Source organism: Ovis aries, chromosome 1 (assembly GCF_016772045.2).
Source record: "Ovis aries strain OAR_USU_Benz2616 breed Rambouillet chromosome 1, ARS-UI_Ramb_v3.0, whole genome shotgun sequence".
Lineage (NCBI taxonomy): Eukaryota > Metazoa > Chordata > Mammalia > Artiodactyla > Bovidae > Ovis > Ovis aries.
The window spans coordinates 3,052,676-3,068,259 of NC_056054.1; the positions used below are offsets into that span (position 1 = coordinate 3,052,676).

Sequence of the window (15,584 nt, forward strand, 5' to 3'; positions counted from 1 at the left end):
GAAGGGTTTCCCTGGTGGCTCAGCAGTAGACAGTCCGCTTGCAACGCAGGAGACTCAGGGTCAATCCCTGGGTCGGGAAGATCCGCTGGAGGAGGGCATGGCAACCCACTCCAGTATTCTTGCCTAGAGAATCCCATGGACAGAGGAGCCTGGCGGGCTACAATCCTTAGGGTCGCAAAGAGTCTGGACTCAACTAAAGTGTCTGAGCATGCACACAGCAAAATCAGCTGAGGCGTTTACCTGAGACCACAGGTGCTGGACTCTTCACAGAGGCAGTGCGGGAATCCGCGAACAAGCACTGCAGGCTCCCGAACGCTCAGATGCCTTGCGTTTCAGTAAATCCCACATCCCATGAATGATTCCCAGTAGAGCTTAGTCTTCCTTCAGCAGCTCTGTGACCTGGCCTTCCACCGAGCCGATGCCCCTGCCCTGGGTCTCAGGTAACCACAGGTGCCCCTGCCTCCGGGCAGGTAAGGAAAGCGTGACCCGGAAGAGGTGCCAGCATTTCTAGGGCACTGTTCTGCCTGCAGCCCACCCCCGGGAGCCTAGGCCCCGGATGCCGCGCCTGGGGCCCCTCTGGACGGCTCAGCCGCAGAAGCCGGCGCCTGGGGCCCCTCTGGACGGCTCAGCCGCGGAAGCCGGCCGCCTGGGGCCCCTCTGGACGGCTCAGCCGCGGAAGCCGGCGCCTGGGGCCCCTCTGGCAGAGTGGCTTTCTCACCCTGTGTGGTGTCCCAGGATGAGTGGCCAGCATCTTTCACTCTCTTGTGCACCGTTTGTTGCCTGGGCTGTCACGCCGGGTGTGTTTCTAAGAGTCGATTCTGTCCAGATGGGAGCGTCTGGCCACCGAGGGGGTGGGTACAAGGGGCTGTCCCACTGTCCTGCCTGGAAACAGCAATGTGTCATAGTATCTCAAAGACAGGCCTGTGGGGGACGCGAGCTCAGGTGGACTGTGTGGTCGTGTTCCTGAGAAGCCTGGGAATGTTCCTGAGAGGTTCCTGAGAATGATTTTAAAAGTTCTGTAATCAAAGGCCGTCTGACTTTTCAGGGGAGAAACACCTGGACTTCTGTTTGTTCAGCCTTCACACTTCTCTGGTTCTGTGCCCACTTTCTCATGAGAAAGGCATGAGTTAAGCACTGAGCTGAGCCCTCCCTGTGGTCTCTCCGCAGCCAGTGAGGAGTACTACCAGCTGCTGATGTCCAGCGAGAACCACCCTTGCGGCACCCACGTGCCCTCCTTCACCGTGCACGAGATTGAGGGCATCACCTCTGAGTTCATCGTGAAGAATGTGGTGAGCACCTGACCCAACCCGGGTCTTCGCCCAGAAAGCTCAGTCCACTGGCCAAGTCTCCCGAGGGGAGCCGGCCGAGCCCTGGCTTCATAGCAGCAGGGCCAGGAGTTTCAGGAAGTGGGTTCCTTCCTTAAGAAAACAGTGTAAGTCAGGGATTCAGAAGCAGCAGCCGTGTGCCAGTTTGTGCTGCTCTCTGAGGCTGACCCCTCACAGCCCAAGCGACTCCACCCCACATCAAGGGCGTGAGAGTAAGCCCCCAAGATGGGGGAGTGGGAGGGACACAAGTAGCCCATAGGTGGGGCCCACCCTGAGGCCTGGGAAGGGGGGTGAGTCGCCCCCAGTTCTCAGTCACCAGAGCAGACTTAAGGGCAGGAGGGGACCCCAAGGTCCCAGAAGCACAGCGGTGCTGGCCTGGAGAAGGAAGGGGCTCCTGACCCTCCCAGGCCACTCCTCCAGTGCCCCCACTGCAGCTTAACCCCAGGGGAGCCCCTTAACCCATGGGGAACCCCAGCCCCGAGCTCAGAGGGCCAGTTGGCCAGGAGAGCCTGGGTTTGGGCCAGGGCCCCAATGCCTCCAGCCCCCCAGGCAGCCCTGAGCCCTGGAGAGACATGCGCTGCAAAGGTTGACAGTCGGGGGAGCAGGGGTGAGACCCCTGCCAACTCCTGGGTCACCTGGGCTAGCCGCCAGCAGTGCCATGCCCAAAGACAGGGCTGGGGACAGCTGCAGAGGATTCCCGCAGCCGGGGTTCTGCTCGGCAGTGGAATCCCACGTGTTTTTCCAAACAGTATCCCATTGGGACCCCGTATGTGTAAGAGAAGAAGTCTGGTCACTGTGGTCCGAGCTGGGGAGAGGGGTCCAGAGGCCTCCCCGACCCTTCACTTGTCCTGCTCCCTGCCCATGCCTTGGCCCGATTCTGGGGGGACCCCGATTCCGGGGAGGGTGATCTGTCCAGTCCGCTCCTGCCCGGCCTCACCAGGGTCACATTCTCCGTGTCCCAGGATATGTTTGTGGCCGCTGTGTCCCTGGTGACCGGGAAGATCCTGTACATCTCTGACCAAGTGGCCTCCATCTTTCGCTGTAAGAGGGATGCCTTCTACAATGCCAAGTTTGTGGAGTTCTTGGCGCCCCATGACGTGAGCGTGTTCCACAGCTCCACCACGCCGTACAAGCTGCCGCCCTGGAGTGACCGCCGCCAAGCAGGTGAGGGCCCTTCTCCCAGGGCAGCACGGGGAGGACTCGGCCCAGCAGGCTGGGGGCCGGGCAGGGCGACCCCTGACGTGGGGCCGCTACCCACCTCCCCTCCACGTAACTCCGCTGCAGTCCCCCAGCGTGCCCTCCCAAAGGGGCTGGAGTGTCTGTGAAAGATTAAAGGTTGTTTGTTCAGAATAAATTTAGGACAAAAGTCTTTGTAGATTTCAGAAAGGGAAAACGGCTTTAGAAGATTTTAAGGGATGTCAGGTATCTTGGAAAGAAAGGTGATGGAAGCTGAAGTCTGGAGGCGAGGCTGCAGGGAGGGGAGAAAGACAGAGACACATCTGGAAGGCTTCCTGCAGGTGGTGTGGTGATGTTAGTGCGGAGGGGAAGCTCAGCACCTCCGCGAGGCTGCTCCGTGAACACAGACCACGCCGTCCTCCCAGCTCAGACCCAGCTGGCTGTTGCGGGCTCTGCGGGCTCCGGGATGCACCACGATGGCTGCGTCCCCAGGCCCCAGGGCTCCCAGCCCACCCACTCTGCTCCTGGCCACGGGGCTCTCACGGTCAAGTGTCCTGCGTCCTTGTCCTGCAGTGTGTGTCCATCTGCGCCTAGACGGTCACTAGCCCCTCTGTGGGCTCTGAGTTCTCGAAGCTGAGATGGACCCGAAGAGGAGAAGCCCCAGGGAGTCAGGAGAGACGAGCAGGAAATGGACAGGACCAAGAGTGCTCCAGACAAGCTGGACCTTGGTCATGATCTCGACCAAGAGATCCCCCAAACTGGCTGCGTCCCCCAAAACTGACTCCTGTCCATGGCTTCTAGATCAGGTCTCCACTCCCATCAAAATGTTCCTCTACCCACATCCACCTCCGCCTGGATCTCAGGTCCCTCCATGCTGTGGGGCTCCCCTCCCCTGCTTCCAGGCAGTGAGGCCCTTACCACCGCTGTCAGAGCCCCAGTTCAGCAGCTGTTCCTCCCCGAGCCCAGACAGCCGGGGCCAGGGCACAGTTTGCTCTAAGGTTGACTCGCAACGAGGGGGATATGTGCTTCACGTTTCACGGGTCAAGCCGTCTGCTTTCACCTGAAGCCCCAGCCCAGGAACTGTGCAGCCAGATCGCTCAAGGCTGCAGCCAGCGTTAGGAGGACCACTCAGCTCTTGGTCATTGCAAGGAGGGAGCTCGCTCTGCGTGTGGGCTCACAGCGTGAACGGGCACCGCCCCCCTGGGATGCCTGGGACTGCATCTTTATCTGAACAGAAAATAAGGCCTTTCCAGGCCAGTAATTTCATATCATTTTCCCTAACCAGTAATTCTCTACTTTTCCTTATATTTTGTTGTTGGTGGTGGTTTCTTTGTTTTGAGTAGAGGAAGCTTTATGAGAAAGACCAAAATCTAAGGTATCTTTTCTTAAATCGTGTTTATTATGAAAACACTGTTCTTTCATCTCTAATGAGATCACCCAGTTGAACTCATGTTATTACTAGACATTTAAATTCTAAGGTAAGGATTGATGTAAGCTGTGAAATGCCTGAGTTGCTTCTATTACAAAACAATAGGATGTGAAAGACTAGAGACCTCGTCAAGAAAATGAGAGATACCAAGGGAACATTTCATGCGAAGATGGGCACAATAAAGGACAGAAATGGTCTGGACCTAACAGAAGCAGAGAATATTAAGAAGAGGTGGCAGAAATACACAGAAGAACTGTACAAAAAAGGTCTTAATGATGCGGATAACCACGATGGTGTGATCACTCTCCTAGAGCCAGATTTCCTGGAGTGTGAAGTCAAGCGGGCCTTAGAAAGCATCACTACGAACAAAGCTAGTGGAGGTGATGGAATTCCAGTTGAGCTATTTCAAATCCTGAAAGATGATGCTGTGAAAGTGCTGCACTCAATATGCAAGCAAATTTGGAAAACTCAGCAGTGGCCACAGGACTGGAAAAGGTCAGTTTTCATTCCAATCCCAAAGAAAGGCAATGCAAAAGAATGCTCAAACTACCGCACAGTTGCACTCATTTCACATACTAGCAAGGTAATGTTCGAAATACTTCAAGTGAGGCTTCAAAAGTATGTGAACTGATGACTTGTAGATGTTCAAGCTGGATTTAGAAAAGACAGAGAAACCAGAGATCAAATTGCCAGCATCTGTTGGATCATAGAAAAAGCAAGAGAGTTCCAGAACTCTCTGGAACATCTGCTTTATTGACTACACTAAAGCCTTTGATTATGTGGATCACAACAAACTGTAGAAAATTCTTCAAGAGAAGGGAATTCCAGACCACCTTCCCTGCCTCGTGAGAAACGTGTATGCAGGTCCGGAAGTGACAGAACCAGACATGGAACAACGGACTGGTTCCAAACTGGGAAAGGAGTACATCAAGGCTGTATATCGTCAACCTGCTTATTTAACTTTTAGGCAGAGTACATCTTGTGAAATGCCAGGCTGGATGAAGCACAAGCTGGAATTAAGATTGCTGGAGAAATATCAATAACCAAGAAGGCAATGGCACCCCACTCCAGTACTCTTGCCTGGAAAATCCCACGGGCGGAGGAGCCTGGTAGGCTGCAGTCCATGGGGTCGCTAGGAGTCGGGCACGACTGAGCGACTTCACTTTCACTTTTCACTTTCATGCATTGGAGAAGGAAATGGCAACCCACTCCAGTGTTCTTGCCTTGAGAATCCCATGGATGGAGGAGCCTGGTGGGCTACAGTCCATGGGGTCACTAAGAGTCAGATACGACTGAGTCACTTCACTTCACTTCACTTCACTTAAGATATGCAGATGACACCACCCTTATGGCAGAAAGTGAAGAGGAACTAAAGAGCCTCTTGATGAAAGGGAAAGAGGAGAGTGAAAAGCCGGGTTTAAAACTCAACATTCAGAAAACTAAGATCGTGGCATCCGGTCCCATCCCTTCATGGCAAATAGATGGGGAAACAATGGAAACAGACTTATTTTCCTGAGCTCCAATATCACTGCAGACGGTGACTGCAGCCATGAAATCAAAAGACACTTGCTCCTTGGAAGAAAAGCTGTGACAAACCTAGACAGTGTGATAAAAAGCAGAGTCATCGCTTCGCCAACAAAGGTCCATATAGTCAAAGCTCTGGTTTTCCAGTAATCATGCACAGATGTGAGAGCTGGACCATAAAGAAAGCTGAGCGCTGAAGAACTGATGTTTTCGTAATGCTGTAGAAGACTCTTGAGAGTCCCTTGGACTGCATGGAGATCAAACCATCCATCCTAAAGGAAATCAGTCCTGAATATTCATTGGAAGGACTGATGCTGAAGCTGAAGCTCCAGTACTTTGGCCACCTGATGTGAATAAGAGCTGACTCATTGGAAAAGACCCTGATGCTGGGAAGGACTGAAGGCGGGAGGAAAAGGGGATGACAGAGGATGAGATGGTTGGATGGCATCACCGACTCAATGGATGTGAGTTTGAGCAAGCTCCGGGAGATGGTGACGGACAGGGAAGCCTGGCGTGCTGCAGTTCGTGGGGTCGCAAGTGGACTTAGCACCTGAAGAACAGCAGTCCCCCCAAAAATGCTTGGGTTGAGACACTCGGGTGTTTATATGCAAACACTCTGCCCACGAGTGAGCACAGCTCCCAAAGTTAAGTGCTGTTAGCATGGTGTGGTTCCGTGAGTGCTCACTCGTGAACTAGCCCTCACCTCGGTCAGGACTGAAGTCAGAGCTCTGTACCCTGAGGGCTCCGCTCGGTGGCAGGTAAACCTGCTTCGCACCCTGACTCTCCCGTGTGATGGGGACTTTCTCTTTCAGACTCTTTTACTCAAGAATGTATGGAGGAGAAGTCTTTCTTCTGCCGAGTCAGGTGAGCCCAGTTCCTGAAGGTGGGGAAGGTGCGGGAGTGCCCTCGCCCCGCTGCCTGCCCAGGCCCCGTTCTCTGGGGTGGAGGCTCAGCAGGGGCACCTCTGCTGCATGGCACGCGTGTCCTGAAAAGTCCGCGTGAAGACACGCTTCCATAGGCCAAGCCATTCTGTTTCATTTTTTGGTCATGCTGCTCAGCTTGTGCGACCTTAGTTCCCCGCCCAGGGATCCAACCGGGGCTCTTGCAGTGCCAGCACTAAGCCCTAATCACTGGCCTGCCAGGGAAGTCCCGAGCCACATTTTAAATGTGCCTGGGGAGTTAGGAGAGACGGGCCAACCGTGGGGTGACTGACCCACTCCTCATGAAGAACGTCAGCCTGGGCAGCCCAGACACATATCTGTCACCTGGGAAATTGACTAGCTTCCCCCCCCGCTTGGAAAGACATGAACCCCAGGTTCTGTGAGGACTCCAGAAGCTTGTGTAGCCTTTGGTCTGGGTGTGTTTTCTCAGGGAGAGCCCATAGCTTTCCCCACAGGTTCTGTGAGGATCCCAGAAGCTCATGTAGCCTTTGGTCTGGGTGTGTTTTCTCAGGGAGAGCCCTTAGCTTTCCGAACAGCTCTGTGAAGACCCCGGAAGCTCATGAAACCCTTAGTCTAAATGTATTTTCTCGGGGAGAGCCCACAGCTTTCCCCACAGGTTCTGTGAGGACCCTGGAAGCTTGTGTAGCCTTTGGTCTGAGTGTGTTTTCTCGGGGAGAGCCCACAGGTCGGTGGCGCTGAATCAAGGGACCCGTTGAACGTCCGGCTACAGTGTCAGGAGTGACTCCAGCCAGAGCTGGGTACCCTCAGGAGTTGGGGCTAGGACCCTCGCACTGGAGCAGCAGCCCTTCCCCCAGTTAAAGTGCAAACTGCCCCAGAGAAGGGCCCCGGAAGCACTCCCATTGCTCAGGCCAGTGGCTGTCTGATGGTCGCCTCACTGTCCCCAGACGTCTGAGCGCAAGGACAGAGGAGCAGGGTGGTGGGTCACAGACCGATTTGCAGGCTGGAGGCACAAATCAGAAACCAAGGGAGCGTGCCTGACTCGGGCTGGGTGAGGGGCCCGGCTCGGCTCCGTGGACATCTGTGCAATAAGTAAAGGACTGCTGAGACGCAGCAGCCGCTGTTGGGGGAGAGGTAACCAGCAACAGAGGACGGGTCCGTCTGCGCTAATCCCCGGCCTCTCCTCCCGCCCTCCTCTGCAGTGTCGGCAAAAACCACGAGAGCGAGATCCGCTACCACCCGTTCCGCATGACGCCCTACCTGGCCCAGGTGCGCGAGCATCAGGGCGCGGAGAGCCAGCTTTGCTGCGTGCTACTGGCGGAGAGAGTGCACTCGGGCTATGAAGGTAACGGGCCAGCCTGCTCCCCGGCTTCCGTGCGAGGCTCAGATGTGTGTCTGTAAGGCGGGCTCCCGGTGCCCGCCTCTCCCAGCCTCAGGCAGGGTCTCGCCCCCTCCAGACTCGGTCGCCACCCACCTGTGTCACTGTGGCCCCTCCACACCTCCCCCCTGTCGGCCAGAGGCTCTGGGCCCGCATCGCTCACTGGGTCCAGGCGTCACTGGACTGTGGCTGCCCTCCCCTTCCCCGGCCACAAACTTTGTTCTAATATAACCACATTCGAATCAGAAGTCTGTGCGAAATTCTTTTCTTTCAGCCCCTAGAATCCCTCCTGAAAAGAGAATTTTTACGACCACACATTCGCCAAATTGTCTGTTCCAGGACGTGGACCAAAGGTAAGCCAGGCAGCACGGGTCCCCACCCCACCCAGCCAGCTCTCCCCTGCCCTCCCGCTGGCCTTGGAGTCGGTGCCGTGCCCTTCACAGCAGCAGGTTCCCCGCCCCAGATAGTTTCTGGCTCATCACTGTCTTGGCAGTTACTTAATAACTAAATAAAGCTCAATGAATTTTCGTGATTTTGATGTTGAAGCTATTTAGCAAAAGCTCAGGCTGCGTGTTGTGTGTGATAATCAATGGAAACACTCCACTACACGTAGACAATGAAATAATTATGGAATCACACTAAAACCTCCTAAGATATGGACGCTACATAGATGAGACATGCTGGGGAGCTGGTCATCATTCTAGCTGAGCCTGTCTACATACCCTGGTCTAAACCTGGTTCTGAAGTCGGGCGCACACATCAAGGCTGGTGCAGCCAGTGCTAGGACTGAAGCTGAAGGCACCCTGGCAGGGCCCCAGCAGAGGTGCGTCTCCAGCCTGCCTGCCACAGGCCGCTACAGGGAGGGGCCACCACCATACCTCTGCCCAGAGCCCTCCCGTGCTCCCTGCCTGGGTCCTCCACGCAGGGTGCTATAGTCGGTGCCCATGGCCCTGCTAGGGTCGGGAGCACTGACCGTTCTGAGGGCTCTGGGTTCACGGGTGTGGCTCAGGGTCCCTGTGTGACTTCCTCAGCTCCTAGGTATGGGCATGAAGACACAAAGAATGCTGCTGCTGTTTCTGCCAGCAGGGCTCTGGGAGAAGTCTCCTGGGAAGACCCACAGGGAGCTCGCTTGGCTTTCTGCAGGGTGTCTGTGCAGGGTCAGGCGCCACCCCCCCCCCGACCTGCACCAGGCCCAGGGACACTGGGTGCCCCCGCCCCTGGCTGCAGGCAGCCTGCTCTCCGGCAGCCAGGCCCATCAGCCTCCCCAGCCCCAGGCTGCTCAGGTGTGCGTGACCAGCCACCTGCAGCTTTGAGGTGTAGGTTCCAGGCCCCATGTGGCCCTGGGGAGCAGGATCCTGGAGGTTGGGGCCTAGGAGCTGCATTTGTGAAGCAACCCCAGGATAGTTTTTATACCTCCAAAAGCCTAACCATTCCTGCCTGCAGCTGCCCCAGGTGTCCACTCATTTGTGTGCAGGAGGCCTGGTGAGCTGGTCACTGTGGGCCAAGAGGCTGCAGAGCCTGGCTCAGTAAGCCCAGCAGACAGTCCAGCCCACGGAGCCCAGGCTGACCAGGGCTCCTTTCCCCTCCTCCTCTGCTTTCTCCTCCTCCCCCTCTGGCCAGGATGTGCTGTACATCCTGTCCAAAGGAAAATACCAGGCTCAGAACGTGCTCCAGGCAAGAAAGAGGCAATCAAAGAACTCCCACGAGGAAGTTCTCCCCACACAGAACAGGGAGGCTTTGCTCTAAGGAAAGAAGGAGCTGCTCCACGTGAGCAGAAGTCAGCTTGAGAAACAGCTGCTGGGATGAAAGGGAGACCGGCCTGCTGAGAAGGGAGACTGAGATGCCACTCAGAACAGGAGCTGAGCCACCAGAGGGGGCGGGACTCACGAGGGGGCGGGACTCAGAAGGGTCAGGACCCACAGTGGGGACAGGACTCACAGAGGCAGAAGGGGGGACTACAGAAGTCCAGTGTAAAACGTTGCCCAGAAAGCAAAACAGCTGCACCCAGGGAAGACCTGAGGGGCACGGGGCAGGGTCCCAGTCGGCGATGGCAGCTCCTGGGGACCAGACACCGTAGCCGCAGGTAGGGCAGGAGGAGGATGCCTGGAGCTGGGGAGATGCCCATGGGCAGGGCTGCCCTGGTCCGGGCAAACTTGCTTCAGAAAGTCCGTGTCAGGCCGTGTCTGGCCAAACTCAGGACACCCTAAAAGGAAAAGCTCTTAGAAGAAAACAAAAACATTGTCATGATGGGTTCTTTCAGGAAGTCAGCCTCAGGTCTAAGCACTGAGCCTGTGATGGGCCTGGCTTCTGGTCGCAGACCCTCAGTGATGCTGCACCCTCAGTTTGCCAATTAAAGAAAAGCCTGACTGTTGCCTCATCAGCACTGGTACCCAGATTTGGTCTTTAGGGAGTGGGGAGCCGGCCTCGTTCCTGGAGATGAGGAGATGATGGGCCGGCCGCCGCTCCTGGAGGCCGTGTTCTGGCTGGCATCCTGAGCGCAGCCGTGACCCCGCGTCGCTTGCCTTGCAGGGCCGTCCCTCTTCTGGGCCACCTGCCCCAGGACCTGATCGAGACCCCCGTGCTCGTGCAGCTGCACCCCAGCGACAGGCCCCTGATGCTCGCCATCCACAAGAAGAGTAGGTCCCCTCCTTGCAGTCCTTCCGGGGGGTGTAGGCAAAGCTAGTGCAGTCTGGGGGTGTCTTCCCGAGGTCAGCACCCACCAGGACCGGTCCAGGGGGCTGCGGGCAAGGGCTGTCCCACCACCTGCCTTGAGTCCTGGCGGTTGAGAGTAGCCCACCGCCTGAGTCCTCCGTGTCCCGTTTCGATTGTTGGCTGCACCAGCAGGGAGGAAGAGAGGAGACAGGGTCAGCTGGCAGGGTTTGGGCGAGTAGGGTGGTTGGCCCAAGCCAGGGGCGTGGACAACCCCGGTCCTACAAGCCCACAGACACAGCCGACACTGAGTATCCTGCTGGGAGAAGACCAGTGAGGCTCGCAGGGACGTGTCCTAAAATCCACAAGGACACTGCTGCAGGCAGCCTCATGTGCAGCCTAAAGGAAAACAAGATCCAGAGCAGCGGCTTTGAAGGGGTATTGGTGTCTCCAGAGTTTTCAAATGATTCCAAAATTGAGTGCATCTCCACGTGTCTTGTACTGCAAGTACCGGCTGCATCTGCTCACATCCCGAACTCTGTCCTCCCTCCCCTAGTCGTGCAGTCTGGGGGGCAGCCCTTCGACTACTCCCCGCTCCGGTTCCGCGCCCGAAATGGGGAATACATCACACTGGACACCAGCTGGTCCAGCTTCATCAACCCCTGGAGCAGAAAGATCTCCTTCATCATTGGAAGACACAGAGTGAGGCTGTAAGTGCCCCCAGGGCTGGGGCGCGGGGAGCTGGGAGGGGCCGACCCAGGCCACCTCCTACCACGCACCTGCCCCCCGGGGGGCGGGGCCTCCCCCAGGTGGAAGGGGAGCGGGCAGGTGGCAGCCCAGGGGGTCTGCAGGGAGGAGGAGGCAGGGGCCCGACTCACGGAGACAATGGAAACCCGGCAGGGGGCCTCTGAACGAGGACGTGTTCTCTGCCCCGCCCGGCCTGGAGGAAAAGGCCCCACAGCCCGGCGTACAGGAGCTCACGGAGCAGATCCACCGGCTGCTGCTGCAGGTGGGTGCAGTGCCCCCTGCCCCCTAGACAGCCCGGAGCCGCCCTCAGACCAGGCTCCGCCCCCCTTCCCAGGCCCGTCTCCCGTTTCCAGCGCCACCCTGCACCCTCGCACTGGTGTCCGCAACTCGCAGCCCTGGGCCAGTGGGTGGGGGCATCCCTCCAACTCGGGAAGCCGAGCTGGCCCCAGGGGACTGGAGAAGCCCCCTCCCGTCCTTAGGGACACAGCCCTCAGGAAGAATTCCTGTGAGCACCTGGGCCCCAGGAACGACTTCCTGCTTCTCGGTGCCCAGGGGCTGGGGGTACTGTCAGGCACCTTGTTTTGTCTCTCAACCCCGTAGCCATGGAGTCCCTGGGGACTGGGATCCAGGCCCGGCCCCATGGCTGGAAGCAGGGAGCCGACCACCGCCCGACCCTGGGCCCAAGCCCGGCCCCACCTGGTGCCCACGGAGGGCCACCGCCCCCCAGCAGGTCACGGCCTCTCTGAGAGTCAGCAGGGGACCACGTGCCACCTGTCCAGACTCCTCCTGCCGCTGTCTCCACAGCCCGTGCCCCACAGCGGCTCCAGCGGCTACGGGAGCCTGGGCAGCAACGGGTCCCACGAGCATCTCATGAGCCAGACCTCCTCCAGCGACAGTGCCGGCCAGGAGGACCCCCGCCGGAAGAGAGCCGTACGTGCCCCGCGGCCCCCTCTGCCCAGCACCTGGGACACGGGTGACCGTGCACTCTGAGGCCAGTCCTCGCTGGGGCCAGGCCTGTCTGACCTCAGCTGCTTCTGGCTGCTCTAAACTCGGCTCACCTGAGACTCACTCCAGCCTTGAAAGGGTGGGAGCAGCTGCACGCTGTGGCTACAGGTGTGGGTGAGAACTGTTTAAAGCAGGCAAATCAGACAAAAGTGAAGATCAAACTGTAGGATTAGGGTTAGAAAGAAGACAGTGTAGCCTAACGTTCACTTTATTTCTTATTCTTCAGAATCGTAAAATCTGCTTTGTTTGGGTCTCAGATCTCATACAGAGCTTGCTTCTCTGTTGCTGTGGAGAGGGAAATGGCAGCCCACTCCAGCTCTCTTGCCTGGAGAATCCCATGGAGAGAGGAGCCTGGTGGGCTGCAGTCCTTGGGGTCGCAAAGAGTCGGACACGGCTGAGCGACTTCGCTTCACTTTCTCTGCTGCTGGGGCTGGCTGGGCTTTTCTCTTTCTCAGTCTGTCGGGCACAGGTTGCAGGGTCTCCTGGGGTGAGTAATGTGTCCATTTGTTTTTGTTTTTCTTCAAGGAAATTTGTAAAAATGGTAACAAGGCCAAAAGCAAAAGTCATTACCCTGATGAATCTGGAGAACAAAAGAGCAAGCCAGCTTCAGGTACCAAATGATCCAGCATTTCCTTAGCGAGGCTTCAGTGTGGTGAGATGGGGAGGCGGGTATGACTCAAACTCTGGACGCAGGGAATTTCCCCTTCGAGTTGGACTGTTCGCTTCCGTGCTGACACAGGGCTCGGCCTGGGGTCCACACCACAGCCCCTGTCCAGGTGGCCCTGTTCCCAGAGGCCCACGAGGTGTGGCCAGGTGTGCGCCTCTGCCCCACGACCCCCTGGTCCCGCTCTGCAGAGTGGCCCTGGGTCACGTGAGCAGACACTCGCCCGGGGGCTGCCAGCTGTCTGAGGTGGGGGTGCTGACTCTGCTCCGGGCTCCCCTGCTGCACCCCAGGCCGGATCCCACTCACCGTGTGACGAGTCACGTTGGAAGAGACCGACCCTTCCAAGGCCAGGAATATTGATGGACCACAAAGCTCCTGTGATCTTCAGGGGTTCATGTAGGAACTGGCCTTTCCCACTGTGGAGTCCCTGAGCCTGAGGACAGCCCAAACTGAGTGGGGACAAGAGAGCTCCCTCCACTGGCCTGGCGGGGTTGCCTGACTCCCAGGCTGGCCCCGGGGTCTCTGCGTTGGTGCGGCACATGCTGAGCCCCGGCCTTACCTTTCAGTAGAACTGAAATGCTCTGTAACCTTACAGTGGGCACTGGGGGAAACAGGTATTAACAGAAAGAACAATGTTGTCGTTGCTCCAGAAACGCAGAGCGGTTCCCCGACTCCGATGAAAGCTGCTGCGGCTGCGGAGAAGGACAGCTCCGGGGCCAGCCTGCCCGAGGCCAGCCCTCCCGAGGGGCTGGCCTGCAGGGACCCGCCGGCCGCTTCCTACCAGCAGATCAGCTGCCTGGACGGCGTCATCAGGTGCCGCCCTTCTGGCCTCCCTCCCTGCCAGTGGCGCCCGCGGTTGGGCTCTCGGTTACATGAAGCCCTTTCCGACCCGCCCGCAGGTACCTGGAGAGCTGCAGCGAGGCGGCCACCCTGAAGAGGAAGTACGAGTTCCCTGCGAGCCTCCCCACGCCCCAGGCCAGCGACAAGCGCCTGGCCCTCGCGGGCCCTGGGCCACACGCCGCAGGTACCGCGTCTGCTTGAGCTGTGGCCGCCTGGCCACTTATCCCCTCTCTCAGGATCAAGCCTTATCTGAGAGCCCAGGGCCCCTTCTCCCTCCCCCTGTGGGTTCAAGGACATGTGTGGGGGTGTCAGCTGTTGACATAAATAACCAAAATGGCTCAGAACCTCCTTACCAGCTAGAGGTAGAGGTGATTCTGGACTTAGAGGACAGGATCCCCGGGGCTGCCAGAAGCCAGGGTGTTATCGGGCGGGCCCATTTCTGTGTCTCAGAGGAGGACTGGCCTCTGAGTGTCAGCGGCCGCAGGAGTCAGAGGAGATTGGATGTGTGCTTATCACCAGTGGTCCTCACCAGGGCCACAAGCAAGGTCTCCACGGTTGATGGAAGCCCGGGCGACTGGTGGAGCTTGCCCCAGCCCACAGAGGGAGCCCAGCTGCTCGCCTGCCCTCAGTAGAGGGGCCCGGGCCACAGAGGGGAGCTCCCCACAGGCCTCGGCAGAGGCCCCGAGCCCAGGCGCCTGCCTCCTCCCAGAGGACGCGGGGTGTCAGGGTGCCGCCGTCCCCATTCGGAGTCCCCTGTCTCTGCCGTCCCCCCAAGGGCACGGTGTCCCCTGGCAGGGCGAGTGCAGACTTGAGCCCCCGGGTCCTGGCGTGCCCCCAGCCGGCCTCTGTGCTGCGTCTCCGGGCAGCTCACCTTTATCGCGGGTTTGCGTCTGCTTCCCTTTTTCTCCTGTAAAGAGGCAGCAGCGCCCTCCCCAGTGAAGAGCCGCACGGACGTGGGCGCACGGCTGACGTCGCTGACGCTGCCCGGCAAGGCAGAGAGCGTGGCGTCCCTCAGCAGCCAGTGCAGCTACAGCAGCACCATCGTCCACGTGGGCGACAAGAAGCCTCCGCCAGAGCTCGGTACGCCCGCGTCCTGGGCGACGGCAGGAGCGGTCGGACTCTGACAGTAGAGAGCGGGAGCTTTGCCGCGCGTCCCCAGATCCTCTCTAAGTGTATCTGAGTGCAGAGCCCAGTAAGGGGGTGTCCAGGGAGTCCAGGCACGTGCCGTGCAGGGTGGGGGTGGCGACCCTTGCCTCCGCCCCCGCCACACTCCTCCTGGGACAGGCGTTCACTCAGGTGTCAACACAGAGGGGCTTCCGGGGAGCGAGCAGGGATGCCAGGACTCCCCCTTGCTTGGTGCCGAGAGAACCCCAAGGATGAGGCCCCCCGACCTCCCGACTGCCGTGGGTGGGGTGGCGAGCCAGGCCTCCCCTGTTGGAGGACAGGAGCCAGGACAGGACAGCCAAGGGCGACACGCTGAGCTGTCCTTCCGACACCTAGAGGAGAACCAGCCTGAACTTGTTCTTTGCTTGGAAGAAGGGCATGATGAGGGGGAGAGTGCACGTCAGAGGGTCCGTGGCCAGCCCCCTCAGGATGGCCCATAGTCCCACGGCCCCATGCTGCCTGCCCCCGCGGTTCTGCTGACCACACTGCTGGGCCCGTGCTCCTAAGCCAGGACAGTGCCGGGCACCTCCTGTGCTCCGAAAGCCCAAGACAGCCTGGAGTGTCTTCAGCGTCAGAGGCTGAAACCCCAGGTGCCCCCAGGTTAGAGGACGGATCAGTTAGAGGGCAGATTCCCGAGCCCCCACGTGACGCAGCTTCGTGTCCCCGCTTGTTGCCTTTGCTTGGTAGCTTTCTCAGAAAGCTGAGCAGGCGCGTCTTGAACGTCAGCCCCATGCTGTGGGCGTCGTGCGGGGGTCTTCTGTGGGAGACTCTGTCCTTTGTGGGA

General features: G+C 58.5%; 1 protein-coding gene across 1 annotated transcript in view; it reads left to right on the plus strand.

The window, feature by feature from the left end:
* PER2 (period circadian regulator 2) overlaps positions 1-15,584 on the plus strand; it is a 39,764-nt gene that overhangs the window by 11,596 nt on the left and 12,584 nt on the right. The window contains exons 5-17 of the mRNA XM_027967088.3: positions 1,168-1,289; positions 2,288-2,489; positions 6,267-6,318; positions 7,556-7,698; positions 8,006-8,084; positions 10,261-10,367; positions 10,937-11,090; positions 11,281-11,389; positions 11,932-12,057; positions 12,658-12,742; positions 13,447-13,609; positions 13,696-13,820; positions 14,552-14,716. Of these exons, the coding sequence (XP_027822889.1) occupies positions 1,168-1,289; positions 2,288-2,489; positions 6,267-6,318; positions 7,556-7,698; positions 8,006-8,084; positions 10,261-10,367; positions 10,937-11,090; positions 11,281-11,389; positions 11,932-12,057; positions 12,658-12,742; positions 13,447-13,609; positions 13,696-13,820; positions 14,552-14,716 (1,632 nt within the window). The remainder of the gene's footprint in view (positions 1-1,167; positions 1,290-2,287; positions 2,490-6,266; positions 6,319-7,555; positions 7,699-8,005; positions 8,085-10,260; positions 10,368-10,936; positions 11,091-11,280; positions 11,390-11,931; positions 12,058-12,657; positions 12,743-13,446; positions 13,610-13,695; positions 13,821-14,551; positions 14,717-15,584) is intronic.